Here is a 17,605-nt window from a genome sequence, read left to right as displayed (position 1 = left end):
CATCGAGTATATTTTCAAAATCTGTAAATATAATGTATGAGTGTATTCCGGAAACACCCATTACAACGCGGTCATAACCACGCGTGACCGTTACCAGAAAACCATTATCACGCAAGCCTTTTACACAAATATGCCTTCAAAACACATGGCTTTACAACTAATTTCGTTCTAAAGGCATGATTGATATAAGACATATGCGTGGTAAAGGTTTTAAAAGTATTATTTATTTAAAAGTTGTAAAAGAATGAATGGTAAAGGCATATGCCTGGTAAAGGTTTTACAGGCAAGTATTAAGTGTTATATATATATACATACACTGAAAAAAACAAAGGTTGCAGGGACGTTATAATTAGGAAATATAATTTTTTTTTAAACCTTAGAAATTCATTCAAAAAAACAAAGGTTACAAGGACGTTCTAGTTAGGCTCAGATTTAACTCGTACAAAACCAATGAAATTCAGCAGTTATAGATACCTGACTAACTATTACTAACACCCCGCAATGTACTGCTTATGACCTCGCATATTACATCACTCATGACATGATCAATGACATCACTGATGGCATCTCAAATGACTTCACTGATGACATCATTCCGTGAGTGTGTTTCGTAAATGTTTCAGAGACTTAAAGATATATACTAAGCTACTACATAAGATAAATTACTAGTCTTTCTGTGCTAGTAATTAGACATAATATTTCTAACATATCTTACCTGAGTGGCTGTGTGACTGTATCAGTGTGTGAGTGGATGTCTGAGTGGCTGAATGGGTAAATAAGTGGTTCTGTGGGTGTGTGAGTGGTTGTATGGGTGAGTGAGCGGCTGTGTGAGTGGTTGTATGGGTGAATGTGTGAGTACCTGTATGGGTGTTTGAGTGGTTGTTTGAGTTTCTGTGTGGGTGATTGACTGGGTGTGTGAGTGGCTGTAGGGGTGAATATATAGGTGTGTGAGTGACTGTATGAGTCATTGGTTGTGAGAGTACTGGTATGGGTCTGTGAATGGGTATGTGAGGGATTGTCTTGGTGTCTGAGAGGTTCTGTGAATGTTGTCATTTGAGATGCCATCAGTGATGTCACTGACCAGGTCATGAGTGAAGAAATATGTGAGGTTACAGTTGTAGTTCGTGAGACCTCCTGATTTGTTTTGCAATAGCCCTGGGGAGGTGACGGTTCGGGACATGAGAGGGTCTGCGAGACGCCCCCCATTTATTTTCTACATTTATGGCAGCATGGGTTTAATAGCAAAGAGACTGTGTTTATTATTTATAAAACAAATTCTCAGCATGAGCCACGGTTCCAGTGTGGCTCTTGTCGAATGTTTTTTTTATAAACTTGTTTTGCCCTGGCGGGGTCCCTCTGGGACTCCAAGAGGCCTAGGGGTTCTGGATATTCCTACCCTGCCCCTGCCCCTGCCCTCTTTTTTCTTGTTTTACATTTTTTGTGGGACTCTGCTCAAGCCGAGTCCCAAGATAGCTGTCAACACTTCCTGGGTTGAAAAGTTGGCAGCCAATCAGATCTCAGCATAAGATTGTACGGTTTCGTGACGCCTCCGCGTCCCTAAACATACCAATTTGGATTTCAGCTAATATCTCTAAAACTATTGAACGGATTTACACCAAATCACAAAAAGGCACTTCCCTGGGCCAATATCTATCTTTCTGCAAACTTTGGTGTAATTACATTCAGTAGTCCGGGCTGTAGCCGTGTCTAAAGTTCCAAGGGGAATTAACCTGGGGAAACGTGTTTCTGGACCCCTTCTTTTTCTTGACCCCTGCTTTATGGATTACCCCAAAACTTTCAAAACCGGAGCTGAAGTGAGTGTCATACTGGTTTTGAAACTTTTGCAAGGATTCCTCAAACGACGAAAGGAAAAACGCTCTTCCTATGGAAACTAGGTCCTAACTAGGGTTTTTGGGTGACTAGGGTAATTTTGGAATTTAGGGTGGGTAAGGGTTTTTAGGTGGCAAGGGAATTTTTAGGGTTTAGGATGGGTATTTATCAGGAAGCACGGATTCGCCCTGGTATCTTACGCTGACGACTATCAGCTTGTGTTCTCGATATCTAAGCAACCTGAAGACACAGCTGTTCGGTTTCATGCATGTCTCACTGAGATTATGACCTGGATGAACCATAGCTTCCTGAAAATTAACACAGATAAGATGGAGGATATAGAGTTTGGTCAAGGACGACCCCTGTGGCACGACTCCTGGTGGCCAGTTGGAGCGGGGGAATGCCCTTGCCCGGTACCTACGGTTACAAACCTTGGAGTCCTCTTCGATGACCAGTTACACGTTACTACTCAGGTAAACAGCCTTACCTCTTCCAGTTTCTTTCTAATAAAAACCTTGAGGAAGATTTTTCCTTTCATCTCACAGGAATTGCAAAAGACGGTGATGGTGGCTCTCTTGCTATCCAAACTTGATTACTGCAATGCCCTGTTTTTGGGCATTAATAAAACCCAGATGAGAAAGCTGCAGTCCCTACAGATTGCCGCAGCAAGGCTGCTTCTAAATATACCTAGAGGTCAATCAACCTCGGCAGGAATCAAAGCACTGCACTGGCTCCCTGTTCAGCAGCGCGTGGAATTCAAGGCCTTATGCCTGGTTCATAAAGCACTCTATGGGGAAGGGGCTAGGGACATTCAAAAAATATTTTCACTCTATACCCCTGTCCGTGCCCTTAGGTCTGGCAATTTAGGCCTCCTCCAGACGGATAGGATCAGGCGGGTAAGATGGGGTGGCAGAACTTTTTCAAACTGTGCGGCAAAGTTATGGAATAAAATGCCAATAGCCATGAGATTCCAATTAAATCGACAGTCCTTTAGAAAGGATCTGAAAACGTGGCTGCGATCTAGCTCCCTGGTAACATTTTCCACATACATCAGCACCAAGACGCTGTGGCATTCGAGCGCTATACAAACATATATCCTATCCTATCGAGTTTTGGGTGGCAAGGGTAATTATAGGGTTTAGGGTGGGTAAGGGTTTTTGAGTGGCAAGGATCATTTTAGGGTTTAGGGTGGGTATGGGTTTTAGAGTGGCAAGGGAAATTTTAGGGTTTAAGGAGGGTATAGTTTTTTGGGTGGCAAGTGTAATTTTAAGGCTAAGGTAGGTAAGATTTTTTGGGTGTCCAGGGAACGTTTACAGTTTAGGATGGGTATTGGGTGGCAAGGGTAATTTTAGGGTTTAGGGTGGGAATGGGTTTTTGAGTGGCAAGGATAATTTTAGGGTTTAGGGTGGGTATGGGTTTTGGGTGGCAAATTAATTTTCACAGTTTAGAAAGGGTACGGGTTTTTGGGTGGCAAGGGTAATTTTAGGGTAGAAATTGATTTTTGAGGGGCAAAGGTAACTTTAGGGTAGATACGGATTTTTGAGTGGCAAGGGAAACTTTAGGGTTTAGGGTGGGTAAGGGTTTTTGGGTGGCAAGGGTAATTTTAGGGTAGATATGGGTTTTTGAGTGGCAAGGGTAACTTTAGGGTGGGTAAGGGTTTTTGGGTGGCAAGCCTATTTTTAGGGTTTAGGCTAGGTATGGGTTTTTTGGTGGCAAGGTCATTAGAATATATATATACCATCACTCATTTTATTTATTTTCACTTTATTACAGGTCCCACATGAAGTTCTATAGGAGAGTCTGAGACATAGCATGGAATGAAATTCCCGTTATGGTGGAAGATGGAATGAATCAAGAGTGAACATTTGACAACTTGTGTTTTGAATATAATTGATGCCCACTGGGGCATGACCTTCCTTTTTCCTTTTTTCTTGCACCCGTATAAACACTTTTCCCACTGGGGCGTAATTTCCTAAGTCGGCACTTACCAGTGCACAGCAGGAACTTTGAGCATTGTAGATTAATACACGCAATTATCAGTGTAGCTACCAAGATTTATGCCCACTGGGTTCGACCTTTCCGCCCACAGGAGCGCAATGATGAAAGCTGGTAGTGATTGTTGCGTACAATGCACGGATGACAAAATAATGCAGGAAAAACATTAATTAACATGTGATTTTTAGTTATTTGTAAAATATAATGCATTTACTATAATCATGTTTCACAAATCACGCTGGTTTCTGCAAAAAATACAGAGATTTAATTTTTCTTTCTTGGATGCACCTGCAATGTAATATCAGCCATGAATTTGTCTTTCAGCTCCAATGAACCCGTGGAGTCTGTTGTTTATGTTTGTTTAAGGTGTTGAGTCACATGCTTTGTATTTAAAACTTTATCGAACCTCATACTCGCTCTCGTGAGCAAGGAGACTTGACCTCCGAAACGCGTCGAGGAGGTTGCTGCTGAATTAAAGCACGCTATCTCAAAAGGATTGTTGCCTGGATTTCGTTTTATGTTTGAAAGTTGAAAGAACGAAACTCTGTGGATTGTTGGGCTTGGCGAGCCCGTCGTGGCAGAAGTCTATTTGCCAAAAACTATATATATGTATATCTCCAAACGAAGAAGCGCTCACAATTGAAGCACCACACCCAGCGTGTTATCCACCTTTTATTTCAGCAGGAGTACGGGATTAAACAGCAGAACCTTTCCAGCATTCAAATGCGCCGAACGCGTTTCAGGCTTCACAAGCCCTTGCTCACTGGCATCTGGGGAGCAGCATGAGTTTTTCACCGCACTTCCAGTGATTCATTTAAATCCTGCCTTTAGTAGGCATGTCTTGTTGGCATTGTGGTCTCTGAAGTTCTTACAATGCTGTTTCACCTTAAATGTTCTTAATTCCCCCAAATGGGTCGCTGGAGCCGGTGGAGCTGAAACACCCGCATTAGTCACCTCACTGAACGGCCACGCTGGTCCTCTCAGCCACAAAGTTATTGGCGTTCAGGAGCTGCATATATGATATGAATTTACATTTCACATCTCACTTTAACCATACAAGGATTGAATTTTTGGATGTTAGCAATTTTGTAGAAAACAATAAACTTGCCACGACAGCACATAGGAAATCTACAGCAGGCAATGCCATTTTGCATGCCACAAGTTGCCATCCAAGACATTTGATTGCTAATATTCCGAATGGGGAACTTTTGAGGCTGAAACGGATATGTAGCACTACGGAAGAATTTGAAAGTTGCAAAGCAGACACCATATCGAGGATTAGAAAGAGAGGCTACACTGATAAAATGTTAAATGATGCTATAAAAAAATCAGATGGTAGAACAAGAGAATCACTTTTACCACATGATGAAGTCAGTGACGTCACTGTCAATGAATTAACATCAGTCACTCCCAGACTCATTACAACCTGTAGCTGGCAGGAGAGGAAAATCCGTGCCATAGTGAATAAGCATTGGCCGATTGTATTAACTGACAATGTTTTGTCGAATAGACTCCCATCTAAACCCACAGTGACTTTTAGAAAAAGACAGAATATGGGGGCAGCATTGACTAGAATCAATCCTGAAACAATTGTCAAAGAAACATGGTTGAAACCGAGACAGGGATTTTTTAAATGTGCATCCTGTCGCGCATGCAAATTTGGAATTAACACATCTCATTATAAGACTCCGTTTAGAGAGGATGTTATAAGTATTAAAGGTAACTTTAATTGCAGAACAGATCATGCAGTATATGTTCTCACGTGCACCTGTGGTCTTAGGTATGTGGGTAGTACCAAGCTGCAGGTGCACGTGAGAATACTGCAACATTTACGGGCAATCATTAATAATGATCCTGCATATCCTGTTGCCCGACATTTCAAAGAAGCACTTCAGAACGACATTTCCTGTCTAACATATTTTGTTATTGACTCTATGCCAATGCCTCAAAGAGGAGGCAATCGGGAAAAATTACTTCGACAGAGAGAAACTAGATTCATTTTGGATCTTGATAGTAAATTCCCGAATGGATTAAACAACACAGAGGATATGTATACTTTTCTGTAAGTTGACATTGGAGATTATGGTTGAGTCTATCTTCACTTTTAGAACTTTTTATATAATGAAATTTGTTTGTAATTTCTTGTAGTATTTTTGTAAATTTCTTTAAATTATTTGATAGGGCCCCTTTTTCTTAATGATGGTGGATGACTATATATTGAGTTATCACATCTGTTATACATGTCATATTTATGGAAATTTTTAAACTTGAAATGTTATTCTTGACATGGTCTACTACACAACTCCGGGTCTGCCTCAGAATAGCTTTACAAGAATAATGAAACTATCCAATAGGCTTATGGGATATGATATTAGAATTTTGGGAGATTAGGGTTTTTTTTTATCTTGCACTCATTTATTATCCACCAGATGGCTATCTGGTGTTGATAATCTGCCTTCTTGCGCTTTTTGTAGATAACTTTTTTTATCACCTTTTTCTATTTTTTATAAATCACTCAGTATTTATGTATAATAGTTGTACTGAGTTCTCTCTGAGATAGGGGAAAGTCAGTTGCATGCATTTTGCAGTAAAAATTTGATTTAATTGGGCATGTTATATTTAATTAAACACCGGCATCTACCAAGGTCATTGAGAAGCATTAAGCACTTTAGTATGAGTCACTTTGAAAGAATATCGATAAGACCATTATGCAGTTATTTTCTTACTTGTGTTATAAAAGGGCAAAAAGCATTTATGCTGATATGAATCATCACTTTTGCAGTATTTTGCACATCGCATTATTTTGCACATATGTGATAAAATTGTATATGTTAGCATATTTATACAGTTTTAAATGTGCTTTTAGAAATCAGATAATATAATATATATTTATTTAGCTATTTATTTATGTATTTAAATCACAGCCATGTGCTTAAATGCAAGGTCAATAATGTATTCTGGCTCAATATATTAGCTTTGAATTGTGGTTGCATAATATACTGTTTTTAATGGTGAGCCCAACACAAAGCAGAGGAATGTACAAATCTTTTCTTTCTTTTTGTCTCGTTGCTACAAATATGCCAAAGTGTTTCTTCACTTTTTTATGAACACGTGGTGTGCAAAGTGAAAAAAACGCTAAAAAGAGAAAAAGGAGTAAGTGTATAAATAACAATGACGTACTGCTAACCTGTAATGTGATCAAGGGCCCTTGATGCCCGAAACGCGTCGTGGAAACAAGGAAGAAAAAACCTGCCATTAAAAAGGTCCCGGTGGTCTGTTCTTCCTCAGTTCGCCATTTTAGAGGTGCTGAAGGTTTCTTTGCCGATATATAAATATATATATATATATAGATATATAAATATATATATATATATATATATATATATATATATATATGGATTATACTTCCCTATTACATTTTTACCATGCATTTGCCTTTACCAACCATGCCTTTACCACAAAATGTTCATGGTAAAGGCATGTACGGTAAAGGCATGTGTTGTTAAAAGTTTTGTTGTAAATGCATGCATGGTAATGACGCATGCGTTGTATTGACGGGTTGTCAAGGCAAGCACGGTAATTGCATGTGTGGTTCCATCATACAATCATGTATTGCAATGTTTGGCATTTATGTTGTTTCCCCGCTGGGAACACAGGATTCTTCCTAGAGAAGTCCCTTCAAACAAAGCCCTCAATAATATGGGGTGTTGCTTTTGTCACCCTGAAAATTCATTTCTCTTCCTATAGAGATGAGTAAATCTGCTACTCTACTCAAAGTTGAAAAACACCTGCAAAAGGATTGTCAATGAACAGAAACAGTACCACCGGTCTCTGCAAATAAGTTTCTCACACTAAAAATGGTGTCGTACTGATGTAATTTCATGTGAGACTAAATCAATTATTGAGTGCAAACTTAACATTGTACAAATTAGAAGCATGAATTTGCGATTGCAAATGATAACGTTTTTGAGTAGCAAAATGCCACTTAAGTGAATAATTAAGTTTGTGAATGTGTCTGTAATTTAATAATGCAATACACGTATCTACCCAGTTGTGCGATTTCCAAACTTACCTTGTCTACAGCAGAAACCTTAGCACCTTTATCCAGAAGAAGTTCAACAATTTCAATATTCCTCATCTTGGTTGCCTTTATCAAAGGTGTTTCACCATCCTGAATAGAAGAAATATTACACAAAATTAGGCGGCAACTTGCGACGGGTAGACATTTCTACACGTAGAATACAACCAAATTGCAAATTGTCAGGTGATACATCTGCGGTAGAGGTAATCAAATGGATTCCTCATTAACTATTATAGCTGCTAATATCACACCAGAAAACACAGAAGAGGGGCACCCATGTAATGTAGTAAGAAGAGAAGATCAACAGTCCAAACTACATTTTAATATGAAACATTCTTTTGGGTATAATTCTACAGTAATAGGCCACGGAGTACAGTCTATTGTGAGGCTGGCGAAACACTTAGCTCCTATCTCTTAATAATATGAGAGAGCTGCGAAGTGGATCTTCTACAGTAATCACTCAGAGACCAAACAAGGCATCTGTAAGATATTCTTATCGTCAATTAAAAAAGGGAAGGCACTGTGGTCAGTGTTTTTGCAAATCCTCCAATGTGTCCATGAACTTCAAAGGTTCCACAGCCCAGTAAACTCGTGTTTGCACATCAAGTGAAGTTCTGCGGATAAGTGCCTAGGACAACTGCAAGCCAGGAGTTAAACCTTATCAAGGACATCATCTAGCACACTCACTTGTGTTCACTACACCATATGAGGTAAAGGATGCAGAGTTGCAGGTAAGCCACAAACATCAGGGCAAAGAGAGATTATTTAAAGTATACAGCAGTTCTGACTATGGGTTACAGTTCAGCTTGTGGTTGATTTGATTTTCTTCTCCTCAACTCATAGTAGGTGCAATCATTCTATGCACAACTATTTTGTCTCAGGGCTTCTTCTCAAAGTAAAAAATGGAGGAAAGCATCATAATCTTGGGAGTGAGGGAGATTGCGGTCTACACGGCTCCTTAAAGCATTTCTTCACCTGGCATTCAACTCATCTTGACAGTCAGAAATTAATATGCTGATTTTATTCACTGTACCCTCTCTTGCTGAAGTTCATTTGAGTATAACGAAACAAGTATAAGATGAATGTTGTCTCACACAATCTTCCAAATCTATCCAAAACAAAATGCAACTATTATTGAGGCTTTATTAAATTAAATGGAGAATTACCATCCATTTTTAGCTAAGTTTGATTAAAGATAGCAGCTTTTAAAAAAAAATTATGACTTTGAAATTAACAAAATGCACACACTGCATGTATTGCTAACTAGAGGAACAGACATCAAATAGCTGCATTATTTTTCCATAAATCAAACAAATTTCTTTTTGGATACCAGACTTCATGTATGGCAATGGAATACTTGGCATTCACCAGTTCCTCTAAAGTTGCCTCCTTAGGGAGAGCCTCAATACTATGAACTAACTGCAGTACAAAAGTATGCTCCTAATGATACAGGCAACAAAAAAGGTAGCAAACACAATAAGATGATGGACTGAGTGCTTAAACATTTCAGGCACTCCACTCCAGTCACAGATCTGGGTTTAATCCATCATCATTCTTCTACTCCCTAAGCCACCCCAGTGTGGACCCCGCCATATGCAAATCACTTTTGCCCTGGTACTCATGGGAACAGTAATGACCGAACTGCCAGGCCAGGCAGGAAAGAAGCATCCTGGGACCGGTTTCGGGTTTTACTCCTCAACAGCCAGGCTTGCTTGAATCCAGTGGCAAAGTGAGCAAGGGACCCACGCCTGGGCATACCCTGGCCACTTAGGGCGAACATAGCAAACAAAAAAGGTAGCCCAACCCAGAATATTTCACATTTAATGTTGGAAAAAATAAGCACATACAAACACAATAGGTTTTGGCTTGCCAAATCATTTCCCGAAAGCCCGGGCATTGGCTAACACTAATCCATCTTAAGATGTGAAGAGAAGCCGACTCAAGTGTCTGTGCCTTAAGGTAAAGTGATCTGTACAAGTTAATATCGCCCAGGAAGGGTTGTTGCAGGATGCCCCACTGAATAATGCACCTTTACTATTATGGCAAATGATGCACCTGTTTATTATTTTATCAAATCTAAAAGAGGTTGCCTCACCTGACCTTGAACATGGCTATGAATGTAAAGCTGTGCTCATCACCAGAGGCACTTTGGATAAAAACTGTGTCACCTGAGTCTCCAGTGGTGTGCCTGCACTACCCCCATCTGTCATCACCAAGGTCAAGCTACAGCTGCCTCTGTGCCTGCCTTCAGCCATGATGGCACTAGAGGCATTGTTACACCTTGTTGGTAATCCCACAGCATCTGCTGACCCCAAGAAAGGGTGACACCATGGTGAACATTTATACACTTTCAAGCACAATTTGTTTGAAGGGTGTGTCCAGCACCCTGACTGCATTAACTCTTGTTCTGAAAGTGTGGAAGGGGCACACAGAGGCGTGGGGCCCATGTAATCCTTTAGAAGGAGAAGATTCTGAGGTTTTGTCTCAGAATGGATAGCTATGGTGAGAGTCCAAGGTATGAAAAAACACCAAGACATTAAGCCCTGATAACGGCTACAGAACTGACATATCTCATTGAACTGCATGTGAATTTAAATAGTACTAAATATCAGGGGTAGCAGTTAGCAGCTTCAAAAGGTATAGTGTGGAAAACTACCAATGATCAAAAACTTAAATGAGACACTTAGGGATGTCTGTCTCTATGTTGGGCAGGATTGCTTTACTAAAGATGACCAGAGGTTATAGATCTTACAAAACTATTCCTTCCCCATTTCTGAGAATGTTTTTTAAATGCCATTAAAAATAAAAAAAATTATGGAACAGTTGACACCCCTGGGTCTCATATGCTAAATGTTGCAAATCTACTAGAAATGGCAGACCAATTTCTCTCAAGTCGCCATGACATGTTGGATCAAGTGCCATGGTTTCTCCCCTCCCCCAAAGTGACTTTCATATATGTGGGTGCATTTCAATTGAAAACATCTGCTTTAAGAAGAAAGCATCTTCAAATTTGGTAGGATGTACACCTGATGCTCTGCTTCCACCAAAATAAGGGTGCAGCCGCAAGGCCACCAAAGTTTGAATGACTCTTTGTGCTCTCCAACTCTTCAGTTATGCAAGATCACTGAAATACATTGACTCTCTTAATCTTGTTTTCAAGCAGAAGGTAAGAACAATTACTATTCACAACTGTCAAGAGCAAAGAACTTAGGGCCAAATGTATAACCACTCCGTTTTGCGTGTCACAAATTGCATTTTTTTATTGCAACTCGCAAAAATGAATGTACTAATGTGTCTTAGACACATTTAACAATTCTCAATGGGGTAGGAAATGACCTGCCTCATTAATATTCATAAGTTAGGTCACAATTTGCGACTCATTGGGAATGAGCTACAATCACTGAGATGGTAGCTTGTTGGGAACAGTAGACCACCATGTCTGTGTGCTTTTAAAATAATGAACTTTTTTTAGGTCTCGCCTAGGCAGCGCTTGAGCTGTCTCTTCGAGACATGATGTATTCAGGTATGGATTTGAAGCTCCCCCCACTCTCCGCCCAGATTTTTTATTTGGCTGCTCTCACTGTCCTTTGTAAATGGTTGCTTTTGATATGTTAATATGCTTGGTAGCCCCTCTTTAGGGCAGCCATTTCTCCTTTTGTAACCTCCCATGAGGACTGGCCCTCTTAAATAGGTTGTTACTCATTTACAGTCTGTGAGCACTATTTTCTTAAATTACTTTCTCCTGTCTGCTGTTGCAGGCAGGACACTCTCTTGGCAAGCTGATTTTTTTACCAGCCTCGCCTTTCTTTATAGGTCGCTCATATTCAGGTTAATAAATGAATGATTTTTTTTTTAAGCACCGCCACCTCACGCTTTAACATTTAATATTATTATATTTTTTTCAATGTGCCACACACGCTGTAGAGTTAATATGACACCCGCCGACTTTCATTTGTGCTGGCAAGCAGGACACGTTCTCCTTTCGGTGTATTCTATTTTTTTTTCAGTAGTGCGGCACGCCGGCCTTAATTTTAAACAATGGCAGCCGCGCCTGATTCAGCATGCCCACTTTCATCTTTGCCCTGGGGCCAAAAATCACTGTTTACGGGTGCCGAACATTGTTAAAATTAGTCATTGTCCGGAGATCGACTTAAGGGTCTGTTGTAGTTGATAAGGCAAGTACTTTTTAGACGCTGTCAAATCTCTTCTTAATAAATCCTTTCACTCAAGCACTGCAGTCCATGCACGCAGCCCCATATCTTTAATAATGCCAGCTGGGCATGCACAGCACCCGCTTTTATCTTTTCAACACGGGCACACAGCGCCTGTTTTCATCTTTTCAACACGGGTGCCGCACCATATATTTCAGCACAGCGCCAAGTTTTGTCTTGTTTTTCTTGTATTTTGACTGTCCCTAGCCATAAGCTTTCATTATATTACATTATAGTGAGTAAGTTCTTGTTGTAGAAAGATCAATTAGACAATGGCTGTGCCGGATGGAGTAATAAAATGAGGCGTTTGTACAAATCATGAGCAGTGCCCAGAGCGCAAACGGAACTGTCCCTTAAATAAAAGGAATCATTATTACCCAACACATTTAAATTAATTTTAACTACATTAGAAAGATGAAAGGATCAGTTGGTCACTCCACAATAGAAAAAACTTCAATACCGAAGACGATGAACCACAGACTTCGGGCCAAGATCATCTTAGTCTCTGAGCAATGTAAAAATATTACCATCAGATGTCAGATTGAAGCCTACGGCATAGTAGGGGCCCCACTGTAAAGAAACTTAACCCCGACTACTAGGTCCTGATTACGAGATTTCCGGAAAGGCCATTCCGATTTACAAACTGTGTGAAACAGTAAGCTATGGGCGCCTTCATTACTCTAAGAACTGGCTGTGGGATTCCTTTTGTTGGTAAGCAGACATTTAAGTTGGTGTTAGCTTTGATGTCTCTTGTTTTTATGCGTCATATCGGAGTCATCCCGAGAGGTGGAAATAGGAATGGAAAAATCTGGGGAAAAACATGACTTCCTGGGGAAGACATCTCAAGAGTGTTAACTGCCCTGCACTAGTTAAAGCACAGTTGCACACATGCAAAATGAGCTCCTTCAAATCTCTACGTTGAATAAGCATCTGTTGCAAGGGGTTCCTTCCATCCTTAGTCCCTCTCCTAACACCTATGTGCCTTACTTCCTTGTTCCTAGAGGTTGGGCCATGTCCATTGAGTGCATTTTAAACCACAATTTCCAAAGAGATTGGCAATATAGCCCAGGGATTTAGTTTTGCAGTTCTGGAAGAAAGTTTTGAAGGGGGGTTTGTGAACTATTTCAGGAATCCTCAACCTTGTCTGTGGTTTTTGTAGGGGGCTTCCATGAGGAAAATAGATTTAAAAAAAAGACTTTTTGACTAAATTTTACAGCTTAATTTCCCAAAGAAAACTGCTTAAAAGCCTAAAAGTGTGCTTCTCTGCATCCGCCCCGCTTGCTTCTCCCTTGTACTCCATGTTACAATCTTGCTCTTGAATTTCTTCCCCGCCCACTCCACGTTGCTCTCACTTGTGTGCTGCTTTTCCCATCATCTACCATTTCCCCTTTGCCTTATCCCCAACCCACTCATTCTTTAGCCCCCGTCCCCTGCAGTCCCTTTTTTTTTAGGGGGAGGAGGGTCCAGCAACATATTGCTGCTGGCCCCACTGACTTAAAAAGTGCTATCTCTCTACTTCTTTATTTCCTATCGCACATCAGTAGTAAAACAAGCATTTGCAATGCAATACAGTTGAACAATTGCCATTGTAAATGACAATTCTTTATATTTATGTGTTTTTAAAACCTGCAAGCGGTGTGTAAATACGAACTTTGTACTTGTAGTTGTTGCTTACAAGAAGCAAGGCTGTCAGTAACTGCGCCTCTTTTACTGCCAGCCTTGCTTCTAGCGTACTCCTTCGCGTTTGCAACTGGCTTACCACCAATTTCAAATTGGTAGTAACTTAAGACTGTTTTGTGTACGCATTTGCGATCGCAGAACAATTGAACGCCCCCGTTACTGGCTTATAGGAAGGGATGCCCTTGGCACAACCCTTCCTAATAGCGACTCGCAAACCCTATTTTGCGAGTTAGTAATAGGTTATTGACTCACAAAATAGGGTTTGAACATGCTACCACCCTTTTTAGCAGTCGCAAACGGCCTGATTTTCCATTTGCGACTGGTAAAAACGGTCATGCATCTGGCACTAAATCACAAAAGAATGTATAATGTCATTAAAGAAGTCATATTTGACAATCACCCTGGGTGAATTCTTAGTTATAACCGATTCTTCATGTGAAAAATATCTTCAAGAAGTAGGAGGATCTGCAAAACTTTGTACCTTTTCTTGTCCACATATGTCAGATGATGCATAACAAATGATTTTTGTTCTTGCCAACCATCCGTTAATACAGATTACAATCTTGTTACATGATCTTTTTGCTAAGGCACACTCCTTAACCCTTTTTCTGATATCTGCACCTGGCTTTGTACTTATTAGTCAGTAGCAAACCACTAAGGGGGGCTGGGTTCCATTGATGCTCCAATGAATTTCCTTCTCAGGCCTCCAAAAGGACATTAATCACTGGAATCTTACAGAAAGACAACAGAAGGTTTATCTTCCTAAAAGATGTTATTACAACAAAGCAAACTCCTGGATATTAAATGAGCAAGGTCCAATTTTAACATCTTGACCAAGGCACAAAGGATTCTTCATAACATAGCAAAATGTCAAACACCTCATTCTGATACAACACATAAAAGACTTTCCATTTTTAAGAGTCATGTTTGTAAGTAAACTGGTGTTTTCAAGAAGCCCATGCAATCTGGAGAACTCTGAAAGGCCCACTCAGCTGAACCTTAAGTTGCAAACAACCAAACTAAGGTTTGAAGATAGGCATCCAGAACCTTGCCCCTATCCTTAAGAAACGTGCTCTATGCTGTAACTCTCTGTGTTCATATTGACAAACGTAGCAACTACAAAGCATTCCTCGGATAGCAATGCCTTAGGATGATGGCCTTTATACTACTTCAAGACTCTTCTGCTTATCAAAGGAATCTCCAGAAAGGCACATATATGTTTCATGAACAAACTTATCAAAGGGGAATTGCCTTCTTTGAACAAAGGGGCACAATTTCGTTGTTTCCTCTTGATGTAAAGAGATATTTTTCACACACCATACACTGAACAGGAAACACAGAAAACACTTCTGAAGTTCCAACTCATAATCGCTGGAAATAAATCAGTAAAACTTTTCTGTCCACTTGTTTAGGAGATTTTGTAGGTGTTCCAATAAAAGGCCGATATTGTTTTTAAAGATCAAATCTAATATCAGTTCTACAGACCTCTCTCATGATTTAATTTGTATAATAAGACCCTGGTGAAGGCAACTGCTAAGAGATTAAAGCCTTTGAGGAAGGGTGCTGTACTTCTAGATCAATCCAAATTTAGTCCACTCCACAAATCTGCACATTGTCTTTACAATTCTACATAAATTAGAACCTGAAATGGAGGCAGTGGGTGATCGTAGCGGCACCCAATCAGTGTCTCGAGTAGTAGTGAGTTAGTATGGAGCCTTGGAAACAGAAGATCGGAGGATAGAGATGGCGGAAGCCTTGATGGATGTGGTTACAGTGGCAACAAGGATGGGGACAGTTGATGATAAAGTAGATGAAACCACTGAACTGCCTGCCACTTGGGGGCATAGTAGCCTATGATGGACTTTCATTTTGTGACTGGAGATGCGTTTGAGTAAGTCCAAAAATGGGGACAAAACCGAATATGGTCTCTGACTTAAAAGGAAACAATGGCATATCAAAACCATGTAGACATCTGGAGGGAGTTACACCCAGACAGTAGGGAATTCTCATGCCACAGCCTGGCCCATGATACTTATAGCAGACTTGACAGACTCATTCTCACATCTATGATGACACATAAGATTAGGGGGTAAGGTACCTAACCATGCGCTACTGTTAATGGAGTATGATGGGAGAGAGAAGTCCTGAATTCCCTTCTGGAAGCCATGCACTGAGGCCTTCCAGGATAAGTTTTATAAGCGGAAGTTAGCAGAGATCCTTACGGGCTATTTTGACTTCAATTGAAATACTGCAGCATTTTGAGGCACTCAATGGGAGGCTTTAAAGGTTGTGACATGAGGCGAGTATCTTATATAAAACTCAAATAGAATTAGAACTACAGTGATGAGAAAGTGAAAACCAGTTAACACAATTTCAAGGCAGTGCACCAGCTCAGGGTGAAGAGGGGTTCGAATTTTAGCAGACAAGCGTAGAATATTCAATATCTGAGATAGATTAGGCCACTTCACGTAATAAAAGTATAGGCACAATCTCCATGGGGAAGGGATAAGAGGGGACAGCTGTTGGCATGGTTACTTAAAAGGCATGGCAATCCAAATACGAATAGGGATGAATGAATAGCTCTGTTCCTTTTTAAAAACCAGTATTTGGAAACAGCAATTGATTCGCCAACCTAAGTGTCCTGGTTCCTGTACTTGGTGAGCCTGCCCAGCGTGAATGGAGAACAGATGGTGGAAGTAGAGGCAGAGCTTAGGGGGGAAGAGTTGGGAGAGGCCATAAAAGTAATGTATCAGTGGAAAACCCTGGGTCCTATGTTATCAACTATATATAGCACAACACACAACAGGCTTCTGGAGATATTTCACAAATCTGGAAGTGTAGGTATGCTACCACTGTCCCTGAGCAAACACAAGGTGATGATGGACGGAGTGCTGAAACTTTTCTGACACTCACCCCCAGTCACAGATCTGGGTTGAATAAATCATCGATCTTTAGCTCACTTCACCACCCCAGTTCAGACACAGCTATATGCAAATCAGTCTTGACCTTGTGCCTCATGGGAACAGTCCAGCCTGAACTGTCCCTGAGGCAAGCCATATCATAGTCCTGAAAAAGGGTAAGAACGCAAGGAAATCGGGATCATACAGACCCTTATGTATGATAAATGTAGGTATAGATATTCTCATGAAAGTTCTGGCAACCGGTCTGCGATGCGTAGTGACCCTCTTGATCAGTGAAGAACAGTGTGATTTTATGCCAGGTAGGGGATCAGACTTGGTCATGTAATGCATATGATTCAGGGTGACACTGGACATCGAAAAAGCATTTGATACCCTGAATTGGGAATACTTATGGGTGGTTCTGCGGCGGATAGGTTTCCGACCTTAACTTGTGAAGTGGGCGAAATTGTTGTATACTACGCCTGTGGCCCATGTCCACACTGGTGGCTTAGCATCAGACAAGATAGATATACTGAGAGCCGCAAGGCAGGGATGCCCCTTATTTCCCCCCTGCTCTGTGCCTTGGCAATGGAGCTGCTGAGAAATATGTTTACAGACCCAATTAGATAACTGGGGCATATGGGTGGGGCACAACACATATATTATCTTGTTGTATGCAGACAATACCTTTATTTACTTGAGACACCAACAGCAATTGGTCCCTCTTCTGCTGCAGGATATGGAACATTTTGGTTCAGCCTCAGTTCTTTATGTTCACAAACATAAGACATGGCTTTCTCACTAGCCAGGTATTAGCTCGCAGAGTATGGATTGACTTCCTTGACATGGAACTCCCCTGGGAGATGTAGGTGGTTCAATACATGGGTATACAGATAGAGCATGCTCCT

The 17,605-nt window shown here is 40.6% G+C and overlaps 1 protein-coding gene across 3 annotated transcripts in view; it reads right to left on the bottom strand.

Moving 5' to 3' along the window:
• Positions 1-17,605, bottom strand: part of KIDINS220 (kinase D interacting substrate 220) — a 1,022,767-nt gene that overhangs the window by 725,110 nt on the left and 280,052 nt on the right. For all 3 annotated transcript variants that reach the window (XM_078647833.1, XM_078647835.1, XM_078647834.1), the window contains exon 11: positions 7,898-7,996. In XM_078647833.1, the coding sequence (XP_078503959.1) occupies positions 7,898-7,996 (99 nt within the window). The remainder of the gene's footprint in view (positions 1-7,897; positions 7,997-17,605) is intronic.

This window comes from Lissotriton helveticus, chromosome 6 (genome assembly GCF_964261635.1).
Source record: "Lissotriton helveticus chromosome 6, aLisHel1.1, whole genome shotgun sequence".
NCBI lineage: Eukaryota > Metazoa > Chordata > Amphibia > Caudata > Salamandridae > Lissotriton > Lissotriton helveticus.
This window is presented reverse-complemented; position numbering and strand designations above follow the sequence as displayed.